This window comes from Rhinatrema bivittatum, chromosome 7 (genome assembly GCF_901001135.1).
Source record: "Rhinatrema bivittatum chromosome 7, aRhiBiv1.1, whole genome shotgun sequence".
Taxonomy (NCBI): Eukaryota; Metazoa; Chordata; class Amphibia; order Gymnophiona; family Rhinatrematidae; genus Rhinatrema; species Rhinatrema bivittatum.
Window position 1 is genome coordinate 86,350,628 of NC_042621.1, and position 17,112 is coordinate 86,367,739.

Here is a 17,112-nt window from a genome sequence, read left to right on the forward strand (position 1 = left end):
TGTCAAACCCGCTGACAGCCGCCGCTCCTATCAAAAAGGAAGCACTAGGGATGCGCTAGTGTCTCTAGCGCCTCTTTTTACCACAGGCCCTCATTTAAATACTTGATTATGCACCCAGGAGAGTGGCCTGGGCACGTGTTGGGAGAGCGGGCGCTCGCCTCGGAGCGCCTGCTCTCCCGCGGAATTTACTGTATCGGCCCGTGTATGAGCAAAGCCGATTCCCCCTTATCTGGGAAGTGTCACACCTCCTCATTCACTGCCACTAAACAGTTCCGGGCTATAGCCCCGTCTGAAGCCTGCCCGACATTCATCTAAGCCATTTATTTCCTCCAGATATTCTGCGAGCTGCTGAGCTCCCACTTTCTCAATTACCTTGGACAAAAATGGAACATTTGCCATAGGGCGATAACTCAAACAATTAGCTGCATCCAGTGTCGTCTTTTTTTTTTAGCAATGGTATCAAAACAGAACTTTTCAGTTTTGCTGGAAGCACACCCTCCTTTAATCAGGCATTTACAATCTGAATCAGGAGAGGAAGAAAACTATCCGCAAACATTTATTCACAAAGGAAGGGCAAGGATCAAGCCAACAGCAAGTTGCTGTACATTCCATTCAAATCTTTTTCAACTCCATGGTACTTACTTCCCCAAACTCACTCAAACCCACCTCAGGGACCGATGCAATAAATTTGCGTAGAAAGCGGGCACTGAACAGTCAGCGCCCGCTTTCTTAACGCACCCCAGGCAATATGCAATATTTAAATTAGGGAGTCGCGTTAGCAAGGAAGCGCTAGGATCACTTGCGCGCCCCTAGCACCTCCTTGATATCGCGACCCCGATGGGTTTTCCTAACTCGGCCGTCTGCCGGTTAGAAAAACTGACGCCAGGGGTTCAGGAAAGGGACGCTTGTCAATTGAGAGTCCGTTTCCTGCTTTTCTGTACTTGTTTTAGATGCGCTCAGCTATTAATGTCTGCTCCAGGCAGGCATTAATAGCTGATCGTTAAATGTGTGTCGGAGATGCACTTTTTTTTTTTTTTTGCATCGGAGTGAATGCCTAATAGCTTCATTCACATGCATTTGCATGTGATAAGCGCTACTACATTCACTCCACGTTGAAGGCATGTTGAATAGGCGCTAATCCCCTTATTGCATTAGAGAATTGATTAGCGCCTATTCAACCCGCGTCAGACTGCGGATTATACAATGCGCTCGGTCCCTCAGTTTGCAAGCATAAACGCCCCTTGTCTTATACTTGTTCACCCATTCTCCTACATAGCTTCTCCATTTCCTGATTACAATCCTGAATCATCTCTTGCCAGCAGCAAACAAAACTATTTCCATCCAAGCATTCTGGGATTTGTTGAACAAACCTACATTCCTTACCCAACAAAACATCCACTGTTTTATACAGTTATTTTGGAATTTTCTCAGCCTTCTGGATCTCATTTTCAAAAAACGATTTCATAATATTCCTTGAACACATATTCAAGGCTTTATGCCACTGTAACCTAACCTCTCAAACATGAGATTTCACCCACAATCTCTCTAATCTCCTAAGCATTTGTCTTCTCAAATCAGTAGAAAATCATGATGGGGACAACCTTAGTCTTATTCACCTTCAACTTTTCAGGGGCAACCTTATCCAGTGTTTCGGAAAGTAACTTGTTCCATGTTAGTACCATCTGATCCACATTAATCCCTAAATTTTACTAACCCTCTCTCAAACCACGATGACATAAAAAAAATCGCCATCAATCTTACCCCTGCCTTTATTGATCCGGTCACATCGCCTCGGACCACGGTCTCTTGGCATCCAAAGCTCAAATTCAATGATCCTACCATCAGACCAGATCACCTCTCTGTCACCATCAATTCTCAAGCTATCCCCCCAAAACTTTCCAAACCAAAAGCTAGATTTAGGGGCACGATCCCTCTATGGGCTACAAAATCCACAAACTGTTTCAAACCACGCACACAGAGGAAATATTGTGCTAATTTAACAATTCACATCATTCTCATGGAAGTTAAAATCCTCCACCATGACTAATTTGTTAAAACAAATTGCTATTTGGCCCAGTCAGCTCTAGCCTCAGAAGCTGCTGAATGGATTTTCCCCCCTTCAAACGGTGCGTCACTGCCGGTCCTTCTCAAACTGCTTAACGTCTCTTCCTCGGCTCAGCAGATGGCGGACAGCTCCATGATCCCTTCTTCTGGGGTGGTATAAGAGCAGGCTGTGGTTAGATATCGCCCATGATCTGAACGGGATGCCAGTGCGCCCCCCCAGGAGCCAGAATGCCAAGGTGGACAGCCACACGTGCCTACTACACGAAACCCCGCCCTGCCAGTCCAAGAAGCAGAAATGGATCTCCCGCCTGGCAGCAAGCAGCACTATAGCGATCTTATTTTAATTTGGAGAGGCGGTGATATGTCCAAAGTCAAACAAAGTGCTAACTCGCAGTCCCTTTCCGCGTGGGCCTCGCCCCTTCAGAATCCTTTCTGATAATGCAGTGGGCTCCAGGCTGTGGGGAATGGGAGCGACCCTCAAACAACCGCACTGGCTGTAGGGGGACGGGTGGGTGCGGAACTGGAAGGAATTCCTGCTGCTAGCACCAGGTCACAACCACCTCGGCATCACACCGAGTCCCCAGCTTGGGAGTGGGCTGCAGGATGAAGTCCGTAACTCCGTGGCTGTGAGGGCACGCGAGTGTGTGTGTGTGTTCTGAAATCCTCTCGGTGCGTGCATCAAGTTGATTTATTCATTCCCCTAAACTGAAAAATGTAAAGTGGGAAGACGGAATAAAAAAGTGGAATAAAGAAATGCAGATTAATGGTGCTAGCAGTCCAGCCCTTGAGCCCTGCTTTCCCGGGGCACATCCCTTCCCCTTCAGCCACATTCGCTTATACATGGTGTCGTGGGACACTGAGGCTCTCCTGTGATTCTTTTCCAGCCCTGCATGCTTCCCGGCCAGAAGAAGTCATTGACCACAGGCTGACTGACCGCGAGTGGGCAGAAGAGTGGAAGCACCTCAACAACGTATGTGGGAGTGCTGGGGGGGGGGGGGGACATGGGAGGGAGGTTGCTTGGCTGCCACTGTTGACCCTTGGGTTAGAGCATTGTCGGGGCCATGAATGGTGCGGCCATGTAGTATATGACTGCGGTCCAAGCACACCCAGGTCACGCCCAGCACACACCGGGGCTGGGGCTGGATCAGGATGAGGAAACGCTGAATGTTTACTGTAGGAGTGGTTACAAAAACTAGAATGAGCTCAGAGCCTGCACTGGCCAGGCACAAGGCAAGACTACGTGGACATGAATGTCCTTCCCGGGTGGAGAACCTTTTTCACTAGAAGGACAGTTTCCAGGGGAATAATCTGCACCCTCCTCCTTAAACTCTGAGCAAAATGTAGCCTGGCACCCCCCAAGTTTAGCATGAATATGGGTTAAGCCACCATTCACCTCAGGATATGGGCTTGTGACCTTCAGGGACCCTTGCACTAAGCTCTCTTGGTTTCTGGCTGACATTGCAGAAAGATGGATTCTCTTCAGCCATCGCCTTGACGTGCAGGCTTTTCCAGGATTTCTCCTGGAATAGGAAATAGAATGAAGGAGAAAAATGTCTCCAAAGTGAACCTTTAATTCTGCTTCAACCTCGTGCAGCTCCTGAACTGTATCATGGACATGGTGGAGAAGACGCGGCGTTCCCTCACGGTGCTGCGGCGATGCCAGGAAACAGACCGGGAGGAGCTCAACCACTGGATTCGGCGTTACAGTGATGCTGACGACATGAAGAAAAGTGTGAATGCCACACCACAGCAGCGACCTCACAACTGCTCCAGTAACAGTGAGGCTCCTCAGATAGGTGGGTCCTAGCCAATGCCATGTGACAATGGGGGTGAAAAGAGCTCACCTAGCCAAAACTGCCCTGGGCAGGAATGAGGTGCATTAGCAGAGCTGTGTTAGGAAAGGGAATGATGCTGCAAAGCAGGAGTGAGGTGCATTGGCAGAGCTGTGTATGTGTGTGTGTTGAGGATGCAGCAGGGCAGATATGAGGTGCATTGGCAGAGCTGTGTGTGTGTGTGTGTGTGTGTGTGTGTGTATTACTCTTGGGGGAATTCTGCACAAAAAAATTTAAAATTCTGTGCACAAAAACTGAAAATTCTGCAAACTTTATATTGGTCAAAATAACACAATTTTCATGACAGTCTTTAAGTAATTACATTTTAAATTAATACAGAAAAAAGTTGTTACTTAAAGTTGCAGAATTTTAAATATTTTGAGCAGCATTTCCCTAGAAATTCACTGTAAGAGTGTCCCTTCCACTCGCTCTCCCTACTCCCCTGGCCACTTTGCCCTCTCAGGCCCCAACTCCTCCACCTGCCAGTATCTCTCCCCTCCACCTCTAGGCTCAACCCCTTCCACTCTATTGCCAGTCCCAGAGTTTGACCCCGTTCTCAGTTCTGCCCCTCACACAGGCTCCCTCTGTCCCTCCCTCTCTCGCACACATGCTCCCTCTCTCTAATACACATACACACATCCCCTCATACAGGCTCCCTCACTCTCGCGCGCACACATCCCCTCATACAGGCTCCCTCACTCTCGCGCGCACACATCCCCTCACACAGGCTCCCTCACATGCACAATCCCTTCACACAGGCTAGCACCCTCACATACACACGATCCCTTTTTCATACACACGAGCTCCCAATCTCTCTCACACACACACTCCTTCACAATCTCCTCATATAGGCTCCCTCTCTCTGAAACCCACACTCAAGCATCTCCCAGCCCCCCTCTTTTACCTCCCATGCTCTCTCTCACCCTCCTGCTCTGTCACCCTCCCCTCCCCTCACATAGGCTCCCTCTCTGAAACCTACAAGCATCCCCCCACTCCCCCCCCCTTACCAACCAAGCTGTTTCTCACCCTCCCCCATACCCCTCTCCTCTCTCACACACACATTCTCTCTCACCGGCATCCCCTTCCCCTCATATAGGCTCCCTCTCTCTGAAGCCCACACTCAAGCATCCTCTCCACCCACCCTCTCTTACCTCCCATGTTCTCTCTCACACCCTCCTGCTCTCTCTCACCTTCCCCAACCCCCCTTCACCAACCATGCTCTCTGTCACCCTCCCCTCTCTCACACACACACATTCTCTCTCACCGGCTTGCTGCGGGACATGCTCCGTTCATGGCGAAGTTGAAGGCCCGGGTACACCGTTCACGGCACACGGGGGCCTTCCCTTTTCTCCGCGAACGGCGCGCCGGGCCTTCATCTTCACCGCGAACAGAGCGCGTCCCATGTGCCACGGGACGCGCTCCGTTCGCGGCATGCCAGAGTCTCCTCTGCTATTTTCTGCCGTGCTGAGATGCCCCCACTCTCACGATGGCCGCTGTCCGTGCACTTCTGGTTTTGGAGGAAGGAACTCAACGAGGCAACGGTGAAAATCTGCGGGAAGGGCAATGAGGGAGGAAATCTGAGAGGCGAGAGAGGAAATCTGTGGGAAGGGGGAATTCTGCATTCCACAGTAGCGCAGAATTCCCCCAGGAGTAGTGTATGCATATGTGTCTTGGTTCAGAATGCAACAGGGCAGGCATGAAGTGCAATGGCAGAGTTGTGTATGCATATATGTGTGTGTGTGTGTGTGTATGTGTGTTTGTGTGTGTGTGTAGGGTGTGGCAGGGCAAGCATGAGGTGCAATGGTAGAGCCGTGTGTGTGTGTATGTGTGTCTGTTCAGGATGCAGCACGGCAGGCATGAGGTGCAATGGCAGAGTTGTGTATGCATATGTGTGTGTGTGTGTGTATGTGTGTTTGTGTGTGTGTGTGTGTAGGGTGTGGCAGGACAAGCATGAGGTGCATTGGCAGAGCTGTGTATGCATATGTGTGTATGTGTGTGTGTGTGTGGAGGGGGCGGCAGGGCAAGCATGAGGTGCATTGGCAGAGCCGTGTGTGTGTGTGTAGGGTGCGGCATGGCAAGCATGAGGTGCCTCGTGTAAGGGAATCTTGTACTGTTAGTGATACACTCCTTCCACTTGGGCTTTCAATTTTTCCAGCATTAAACATTTTAGTAAGATTAATCCCCCTCCCCTGCTGCAAAAAAAATCCTGAATAATAAAGAGAGAATGTAATGTGATGCCCCCATCAGTGATGGGCAGAGTGCAGTCACCCTGAAATCCTCATAGTGTCTGTCACTGCCTTCCCTTCTCCTCTTCACTCTCTTCTTCCTGGCGGGATCATGCTGAGAATAATTGCCCTACACTGGAGAGCGGCAGGACAGAGGGTATCTGCTTAACTTTAGTGAATGTTTGAAAGATAAACTGCCTGGAGCGTTTCTGTGTGAAAACTGCTAAAACTCTTGCAGGTACAAAAGAAAAGGAGCTGTGCACTTTCCCCCTGTTTTGTCTGTGAAAATGTCAAACGGCTGTGTAAGTGCACAATTCTACCCCCTACTCGCACACCAAGCCCCTTGCAGAGAAAATGTTCTTGAAACTAAGCAAGTGCATTCAGCTGCTCTGCATGGGAGGATTTCCAGGTTCTCCACGCTAGATATGTTATTTATTTGTGCAACTGTTTTTCATGTTAGAGTCTCATCGGGAGTTCACGCGCAGACCTCAGTCTGGTTACATGCCGGAAGAAATCTGGAGGAAAGCTGGTGAGTGTTCCAGGAACTGCGCAACCCCTCCTGAACATCCTATGCACACCTCACACTGTACACAGCACAACACGTAAATACTGCACACTGCACACTGACCTCAAACTGTATTTCACAAGCACAATCCATATCACATACTGCACATTACACTGTATATCACAAGCACACTGCACATCACACACTGACCTCAAATTGTATTTCACAAGCACAATCCATATCACATACTGCACATTACACTGTGTATCACATGCACACTGCACATCACACACTGACCTCAAATTGTATTTCACAAGCACAATCCATATCACATACTGCACATTACACTGTATATCACATGCACACTGCACATCACACACTGACCTCAAACTCTTTATATCACAAGCACACTCCATATCACATACTGCACATTACACTGTATATCACAAGCACACTGCACATCACACACTGACCTCAAACTGTATATCACAAGCACACTCCATATCACATACTGCACATTACACTGTATATCACAAGCACACTGCACATCACACACTGACCTCAAACTGTATATCACAAGCACACTCCATATCACATACTGCACATTACACTGTATATCACAAGCACACTGCACATCACACACTGACCTCAAACTGTATTTCACAAGCACAATCCATATCACATACTGCACATTACACTGTATATCACAAGCACACTGCACATCACACACTGACCTCAAACTCTTTATATCACAAGCACACTCCATATCACATACTGCACATTACACTGTATATCACATGCACACTGCACACCACACACTGACCTCAAACTGTATATCACAAGCACACTCCATATCACATACTGCACATTACACTGTATATCACACACACTGCACATCATACACTGACCTCACACTGTATATCACAAGCACACTCCATATCACATACTGCACATTACACTGTATATCACATACACACTGCACATCACACACTGACTTCACACTGTATATCACAAGCACACTCCATATCGCATGCTGCACATTACACTGTATATCACATGCACATCACACACTGTACATCACATGCACACTACATATCACACACTGACCTCACACTATATATCACATGCACACTGCACATCACACACTGATCTCAAACTGTATATCACAAGCACACTTCTTATCACATACTGCACATTACACTGTATATCACATGCATACTGCACATTACACACTGACCTCACTCTATATATCACATGCACCCTACATATCACATACTGCACATTACACTGTATATAACATGCACACTGCAAATCACACATTGCACCTCATATTCACGTTACACTGCACATCAAACACTGCACCTCACATTGTATATCACATGCACATCACACACTGACCTCACACTGTATATCACATGCACACTGCACAACATACATTTCACAACAAACACATAGTATATCACATGTGCACACACACTGCAAATCATGGGGGCACTACATATAGTATAAACACTGTTTTAAGACATTTTTGGGCCCAATACAACACCACAGTTGGAGGTTGGCCCCTTTTCCTCCACACACTTACCCATTTTGTGGCAAAAAAAATGTGTAATTTATATCCCACATCTGGCTATAAAAACGATGTCATCCTATACCTAGCTGCTCCTGTCTCTCTCAGCCATCGCCCCCTCCCAATACACACATACATTTTGTGGCAAATGAAATAAAAATGTTATCCCTTACCTGCTTCCTTTGTCTCCACTCTCAGTCATCCCCTCCCAAAGTAACAGAAAAAAACACCTTACCATGCCCTCCAGCCCTCTCTCATGGAACAGGGAAAGTTTGGGCAGCAAAGTGATGGAGGGAAAACTGGGAGTTTTCTCTCCCCACCACTTCCAATCTGCCCACCTGGGGCCCAGTACGACATGCTGCACTGCGGGCATGAATGTGGCACTCTACATTTTCCTAAGAGCTTTTTAAGTAGGCTGAAGGACGGCAGGGATCAGAAATAGGTAGAGCTTATGTTGCGAGGTGACTCTAACTTTTTAACAATGTCTTTTACATTTTAATTTTTAACAGACTCACTGGAGACTGTTGTACTGTCATAGCTCCCTGAATTCCCACATTTCATGCAGGCTGCTGGCAACACCGTTATTATGAGAAGCGGCCCCTGTTAGGAGTTAGATGGCCCATCCTAGAAAATGAAAAGCCATCAGGGCAGTGGCTGTTACTGGTACCTGCCGGGGCTGGCTGCTGCTTGGTTGGCTCTGGTACCTGCAGTACAGTCTGGCAAGGACCTCTTCCCACTATGTGCCCATGGGCCACACTTTCTTTCTCTGTCTTGCTTTCTGCCCGGGATGAATTTGGCATTGCGCCTCACTCTTTTGCAGAGGAAGCCGTGAATGAGGTGAAGCGGCAGGCCATGCTGGAGCTGCAGAAGGCCGTATCCGAAGCAGAGCGCAAGGCTCATGACCTCATCACCTCAGAACGTGCGAAGATGGAGCGGGCCCTGGCGGAGGCGAAGAGGGAAGCCTCAGAGGACGCACAGACCGTGGTCAGCCAGCAGGAGGACTCCAGTGAGGTGAACCTTTGTGTCTCTCCCAAGTGCAATTCCTCAGGCTCAAGGGCTGATAAAACCACTGGCTACCACTAACCAGACCTGAGGGGAGAAGGTTTTATTGGCAAGCAGGGGTTTATGCAGAGAAGAGGATCACTGGGGGGGAAAACAAAGATGGGATCTGGAGTTAGGGAGACGTCCTGACAGAGATCCACAACGCATGGATTCCGGACACACTTTCATGTCCTGGGGGGGTCATGCAGATCATTCTGAGTCCTGCAGAGGTCTGTGGGAGGTGCAACTCTATTTCACTATGGAGAGGAGCAGGAGGGATGGACTCATTATCTGCTAGCAATGCAGGGAACTGGGTAACACTCCATCAAAAAGAATAGGAACCTGGATTGGCCACTGTTGGAACCAGGATGCTGGGCTTGATGGACCCTCAGTCTGACCCGGTCTGACCCAGTATGTTCTTATGTTTTTAAAGTTATGAACATACAAACACTTCTCTGGAGAAAATATCTGAGTTGTAAACCATCGAGTAAATGAGTTTCCTGAAAACTTATGATTAAAACTTTTTCCTGTGAGCATAATCTGGTGTGTGCTGTCAGTGAAGGCAACACAACATCCCTCGCTTCACAAGCTCTCAATTCTATATCAGAGCTTCAGGAAAAGAAAGTGTTCATAAGTAAAATTTATAAAAACAATAACGATAAGAAAAAAAAACAGCCACAGCATGAAACAAACCTCAGTGCAGACCTCTCTGGCAGGGATAAGCAATTCTAATCCTGGAGAGGCACAAAAAGGCCTGGTTTTCAGGATAACCAGAATGAATATGGATGAGAGAGATTTGCATACAATGGCTACAGTGCATGCAGAGCTACCTCATGGATATTGATTATGGATATTCTGAAAACCTGGCCTGTTTGAGTCATTCCAGGACTGGAGTTGCCTACCCCAGCTCTATGGGAAGACGAGGGCTTCAACCCAAACACACAATCCCTCACCCAGCTCCCCCACACAGAGACCCTGAAAACCCACACACTTTGCTATCCAGCACTCTCTGTGACACCACTGAGACACCCAACCACACACACTGCCATCCAGCACTCCCTGTGACATCCCCACATTGAGCCATCACACACACTGCCATCCAGCACTCCCTGTGACATCCCCACACTGAGACACCAAACCAAACACACTGCCATCCAGCACTCCCTGTGACATCCCCACACTGAGCCATCACACACACTGCCATCCAGCACTCCCTGTGACATCCCCACACTGAGACACCAAACCATACACACTGCCATCCAGCACTCCCTGTGACATCCCCACACTGAGCCATCCCAACTACACACACTGCCATCCAGCACTCTCTGTGACACCCCACACTGAGACACCCAACAACACACTGTTAGTGGTTAGACTGTGGAGTTAGCAATCTGTTAGTGATCTGTTAAGAATCTGATATAGTTGTGGGTGGATCCCTGGACCAATGGCAGATGATCACGCTCTCGGGAGGATACCCCGAGAGGGACCACCGGCTAGGCTGGAGTATGGAGACAGACACACATTAGTTCTTTTATTAGACAGGTTATTAGAAACCACCAGAGGTGGCAGTAGTGAGCTGATATGCCTGGCAGGGCTGTAGTCCCTCAGTTACTGGAACAACAATCCCAGGATGGATGAGCTGTTGAGAAACTGTAGAAAGTGAGTAGGCAGAGTTTATGAATAGAACTTAGATGACAAAACTCACATAAGGTCTCAAGTAACTCAGCAGCTGGAAAGAATTAGGCCCTCGAGGAGCGAGTATCTGGTTCCAGGGAAAGCTCTGAGAGAGCGATGGTAACTCACAATTGTTTGTAGCAGCGATAGCTTCCAGGCAGTACAGAATCTTCAGAGTGTTCAGGAACATGGGCCCTCGAGGAGCGAGTACCGGTTCCTATCTGTAATCTGAAAATAAAGAAAAGAGCGAGGCCCCCGAGGAGTGGGTACCTCTGGTAAGTCTGAGGAGGCAAAGTAGCTTGGAACGAATCCCTTTGCGTTTCCTTGTCCATATCTGTATCTTTGCTAACTCGGTTTGTTAGCGTTTTCAAAGATCTTTAAATATTGGAAGCAGATGACGTCATCTCAGGGGGACGCCCCTGAGGTTCGCGCCCTTGCTGGTACAATAATTGGGACGCGCGCACACGTCCTAGGCATCAGGACAAGATGGCGGAGTTGCAGCGTCGAGCTGGTCTGGGTACGCTGGAGGGAGACGGCGTGGTAGCCAGCTGTCCATCAGACCCGGAGAGAGTCGCACAGAGGTAAAGAGGGCGGAGTGAGGGCGTCGAGCAGCGACGGACGCAACAGTACCCCCCTTCAAAGGGTGATCTCCTCTTCGGGTACCAGGCTTAGGTTTGAAAGGATGCGCGAGGTGGAACTGATGAAGCATCTCTTTGTCCAAAATATTGGTCTGAGGCTCCCAAGTGATTAAATTGGGGCCGAAGCCTTCCCAAATCAGAAGGTATTCCAAAGTCTTGCCTCTGTTACGAACATCCAGAATCTTTTTGATCTTGATTTCTAATTCGTCTTCTGCAACGATGACAGATGGATCTTGAGATATGGAAGGATCTTGCAGAGTGTTATAGATGATATCAGCAGCAATGGATGAGGCTGCTGTGGACATCACTGAAGGTTTCAGTGGAAGTGGTGATGATAGAGTACATCCAAGATCCACTTCTAAAGATGACTCTCCAGTAGATGTTACTGGATATGAGTTGATGGCATTGCCAGCAGATACAGACTGGCTGTTTGCCAAGAGTATCTTCTTCGGATCTAGAGATATTGAAGAATATTCACTAGGTATAGTATCGTCTTCGTCTCGAGATATTGAAGGACATTCACTGGGTATAGTATCATGTTCTCTTCCCACAAAGCAAATGTCTGCACCCGCTGACGCCCCTGATGGTCGGGAAAAGACCTTCTGGAGCTTTTCTTCCATGTTTTCTGACGTTGCTTTATTTCAAAAGCTGAGAGAAAGTACACCTGTCCTTTCAGAGGCTCAGCTTTAGACTTCTGTCGTATGGCACAGTCATAGGGCTCCTGTGGAGGAAGAATATCAACTACTTCTTTGGAGAATATATCCCCGAAGGGGATGTACTGGAGTGGCAGTCCCGGTACTGCTGGAGTCTCAGGCAGGCCTATAATAGGCGAGATCTCCTTAAGGCATTTCCCAAGACATTCTGGGCTCCATCGTGAGAGATCCAGAGATGCCCAGTCAAATTGGGATTGGTGTATTTACAGCCAGGGTAACCCCAGGACGATACGGTGCATAGCCTTTTCCAGTACAAAGAAAGAGATTGTTTCCATATGGAGCGCTCCGATGCAAAGCGTAACTGGTACAGTTTCGCAAGCTACGTTGCCCGGTAAGGGCTCCCCGTGAATGGAGGATAATAATAATGGACCTTTTAATTTGATGAGAGGGATCCTCAAGTATTCCACTAAACTTCTGATACCTGCTATATGTTCTTATACCTGCTATTAATTAAGTTGACTTAGAAAATAGCCACTGCTGTTACTAGCAACGGTAACATGGAATAGACTTAGTTTTTGGGTACTTGCCAGGTTCTTATGGTCTGGATTGGCCACTGTTGGAAACAGGATGCTGGGCTTGATGGACCCTTGGTCTGACCCAGTATGGCATGTTCTTATGTTCTTAAAATGTAATTACCTCCTGCCCCTGAGTCCCCCAGGGCAGGAGTCTGAACCAAGACTAGTCCGTAGGTCAAGGAGACTGGGAGAGAGAGCGGAGGAGAGGATACGGTAAGGCCCAAGGACAGTCCTCCAGCAGGACTTAAGTCCGTCCGTTTCTCGGACAAAATGGGGCATGTAGTGACATCATAGCCGGGCTGACCACAATACATGCACAGGCCGCGTTTCCTCCGAAATCTTCTCTCCTTGGAGGTCAAGTGTCCACGACCAAGTTGCATTGGTTCATCTTCATCAGCAGCAGCAGTTACTGGAACCATCCGAGGTGCAGAGGTAGTACTAGCCTGTTTCAACCCAGGTAACACCTTAGGCCGGAGTTCCTTCATCTTGTCTCGGAGCCGGTGATCAATCCAAGTGGCCAAGGCTAATAATTCGTCCAGCGAGTCAGGTGTCTGGCGAGCGGCCAGCTCGTCCTTTAAGCGGGTATCCAGGCCTCTGCAGAAGAGAGTCTTGAGACAATTGGGGTCCCAGTGTAGTTCCGCTGCAAGAGTCTTCAATTCTATGGCGAATTCAGCCAGTGATCTGTTGCCTTGCTTCAAGACCACTAAAGCAAACCCGGCAACAGTATTACGAGCAGGGTCATCAAAGACGGATTTAAACAAATCCACAAATCCTTCTATGTCCTGCAAGATAGGGTCCTTGCATTCCCACAAGGTAGATGTCCACGACAGGGCTCTTCCATCCAAGTATGACAGGATGTAGGTGGTCTTTGAAAGAGCTGTGGGAAATAAAGTTGGCTGTAAGGTGAAGTGCATGCAGTACTGGTGCAGAAAGCCCCGGGTCTTCTGGATTTCTCCGGAAAAGCGGATAGGAGCTGCTAGTGGTACAGCAGTCTTTAAAGTTACCTCCTGTAACTGGCCTTCTTGGTTAGAAGCTGTGCTTTGTATCTTCTGTGTGTGTAGCTGATGAAATGCTGCAGTAAGTTTCTCCAAAGCTTCTTGCTGTTCTGAGATGCGTTGGGCCAGGCCCGGTATAGCCTGCAAAGCAGAGAGATGTGCCGGATCCATAAAGTTAACAACATCCCAAGGTTGAAGCCGAATCCACTGGAGTTAACAGCATCCCATCTATAAGTCGGATCCACTGGAGTTAGCAATCTTTTAGTGGTTAGACTGCAAAGTTAGCAATCTGTTAGTGATTTGTTATGAATCTGATATAGTTGTAGGTGGATCCCTGGGCCGACGGCAGATGACCTCGCTCTCGGGAGGATACCCCGAGAGGGACCACCGGCTAGGCTGGAGTATGGAGACAGACACACATTAGTTCTTATATTAGACAGGTTATTAGAAACCACCAGAAGTGGCAGTATTGAGCTGATATGCCTGGCAGGGCTGTAGTCCCTCAGGTACTGGAACAACAATCCCAGGATGGCTGAGCTGTTGAGAAACTGTAGAAAGTGAGTAGGCAGAGTAGGCAGAGTTCATGAATAGAACTTAGATGACAAAACTCACATAAGGTCTCAAGGAAGCTCAGGTGCTGGAAAGGTTTAGGCCCTCGAGGAGCGAGTACCTGGTTCCAGGGAAAGCTCTGAGAGAGCGATGGTAACTCACATTTGTTTGTAGCAGCGATGGCTTCCAGGCAGTAGAGAATCTTCAGAATGTCCAAGAACATGGGCCCTCGAGGAGCGAGTACCGGTTCCTATCTGCAATCTGAAAGTAAAGAAAAAGAGCGAGGCCCGCGAGGAACGGGTACCTCTGGTAAGTCCGAGGAGGCAGAGTAGCTTGGAACGAATCCCTTTGCGTTTCCTTGTCCGTATCCTTGCTAACTTGGTTTGTTAGCGTTTTCAAAGACCTTTAAATATTGGAAGCAGATGACATCATCTCAGGGGGACGCCCCTGAGGTTCACGCCCTTGCTGGTACAAGAGTTGGGACGCACATACGCGCCCCAGGCATCAGGACAAGATGGCGGAGTTGCAGCATCGAGCCGGTCCGGGTACGCCGGAGGGAGCCGGCATGGAGACTCCGTGGTAGCCAGCCGTCCATCATACCCGGAGGGAGTCGCCACAGAGGTAAAGAGGGCGTAGTGAGGGCGTCGAGCAGCGACGGATGCAACACACTCACTTCCATCCAGCACTCCCTGTGACACCCCCACACTGAGACACCCAACCACATACACTGCCATCCAGCACACCCTTTAACACCCCCACAGTGAGACACCAAACCATACACATTGCCATCCAGCACTCCTTGTGACATCCCAACCACACACTGCCATCCAGCACTCCCTGTGATACCCCCATAGTGAGACCTCCCAACCACACACACTGCCATCCAGCACTCCCTGTGACAACCCGACAGTGAGACCTCCAACCACACACACTGCCATCTAGCACTCCCTGTGACAACCCCACAGTGAGACACCAAACCATACACATTGCCATCCAGCACTCCTTGTGACATCCCAACCACAAACACTGCCATCCAGCAGTCCCTGTGATACCCCCACACTGAGACCTCCCAACCACAAACACTGCCATCCAGCACTCCCTGTGATACCCCCATAGTGAGACCTCCCAACCACACACACTGCCATCCAGCACTCCCTGTGACAACCCCACAGTGAGACCTCCCAACCACACACACTGCCATCTAGCACTCCCTGTGACACTCATACTGAGACCTCCCAACCACACACTGCCATCCAGCACTCCCTGTGACATTCCCACAGTGAGACCTCCCAACCACACACTGCCATCCAGCACTCCCTGTGACACTCAGAGACCTGCCAACCACACACACTGCCATCCAGCACTCCCTGTGACATTCCCACAGTGAGACCTCCCAACCACACACACTGCCATCCAGCACTCCCTGTGACACTCATACTGAGACCTGCCAACCACACACACACTGCCATCCAGCACGCCCTGTGACATTCCCACAGTGAGACCTCCCAACCACACACACTGCCAGCCAACACTCCTGGTTATTAACCATCTCACTAAACCAGGCTGAGGTTCACTTTTTTTCTATAGGGACAGTGAGACTTATCCTTATTGTGTATCTGAATTTAACCGTCTTTAGATACAGTGGGGGTAAATATTCATCCGCTGAACAGCTAAAGTTAGCTGGATACACACATCCGGCTTACTTAACCGGGATATTCAGCAGTGCAGCCACGTTACTGAATATACCCGGATAAGTTAGAGTTAGCCAGATATGTGGTCTCTGTCTAAAGTTAAGTTAACCAGCTAACTCTGCTCCTCCCACCTCAGAAACGCCCAATTACCCGGCTAATCTGGCTAGAATTTAGCCAAATAAACCTATTAAATATGCAGCTAAGACATTTAGAGGGATAACTTTCCTGTTATCCCTCTAAATGGCTTTTGAATTTCTACCCCGGTGGTGTTTTCCCCAGTGCTAGCCATTTTAACTGATTTTTTTAATGACTTTCCTCTCCTTTGTGGATGGTGATCCTCTTTTATGGGTTGTAGCCCTGCATCTTATTCCACAGATGTTTCTCTAGCTTCACCTTTCCTTTACTGATCTCCTCCCAGGGGCAGGGGGAGCCGTGCGCTCCGTCCCCTCAGCTGCTATTTCAGGTCAGAAATAAAGCAGAAAGCAAAGGAAACAGACTTCCAAGCATCCAGGAAACTTGAGCTGAACTTTTCTGGGTTTACTGCCATTCCTCTGTCCCTTCAGGTGCCCCAACGGGGTTTCTCTTTGCCAGCAACGGGGCTGTTGGCTACTGGCTTGTGCATGGGATGGAGCCCCCGGCAAAGCCGACACAGGGTGGGGGACAAGCAGAGCAGTCATCTAGGGCGCTGCCAGTCAGGGTCAGCACCAGCACCGCTCCCTGTGTCCGGCAGGTGATTAGGAGAGCAGGGGGAGCCCGGGCCTGTCACTGCTGGCCTCGTGAGCATGTTCAAAACTGATGGAGCAGCATTTCTTGCGAGCACATCTCCAGATGAGAGGCAGTGGAGAGGCTTCTGGGGGATGATGGGGGGCCGGGGGGGAGGACAAAGGGGAAATGCTGAGGGAAGAGGAAAGCAGGAGTCAGATGCTGGAGATGGGAGAGGATAACAGGTGGGAAAAGGATGCTGGATATTGGGGGGCGAGGGGGGGGGGGTGAGGATCAATTTTATACCCAGGACACCGTTTGCCCTAGAGCCAGCCCTGAGCCCCAGCACCACCTGTCTTGCCTAACCCTGTGTCTGTCTGTCTCTCTGTCTGTGCACA

The 17,112-nt window shown here is 49.1% G+C and overlaps 1 protein-coding gene across 6 annotated transcripts in view; it reads left to right on the top strand.

The window, feature by feature from the left end:
- The window catches only part of CBFA2T3 (CBFA2/RUNX1 partner transcriptional co-repressor 3), a 99,230-nt gene that overhangs the window by 81,384 nt on the left and 734 nt on the right, over window positions 1–17,112 (top strand). For 5 of the 6 annotated variants that reach the window (XM_029608615.1, XM_029608616.1, XM_029608613.1 and 2 more), the window contains 4 exons: window positions 2,949–3,034; window positions 3,659–3,860; window positions 6,582–6,650; window positions 9,017–9,202. In XM_029608615.1, the coding sequence (XP_029464475.1) occupies window positions 2,949–3,034; window positions 3,659–3,860; window positions 6,582–6,650; window positions 9,017–9,202 (543 nt within the window). Of the gene's footprint in view, window positions 1–2,948; window positions 3,035–3,658; window positions 3,861–6,581; window positions 6,651–9,016; window positions 9,208–17,112 lie in introns of all 6 variants that reach the window. The other variant, XM_029608614.1, reaches the window with a different exon arrangement.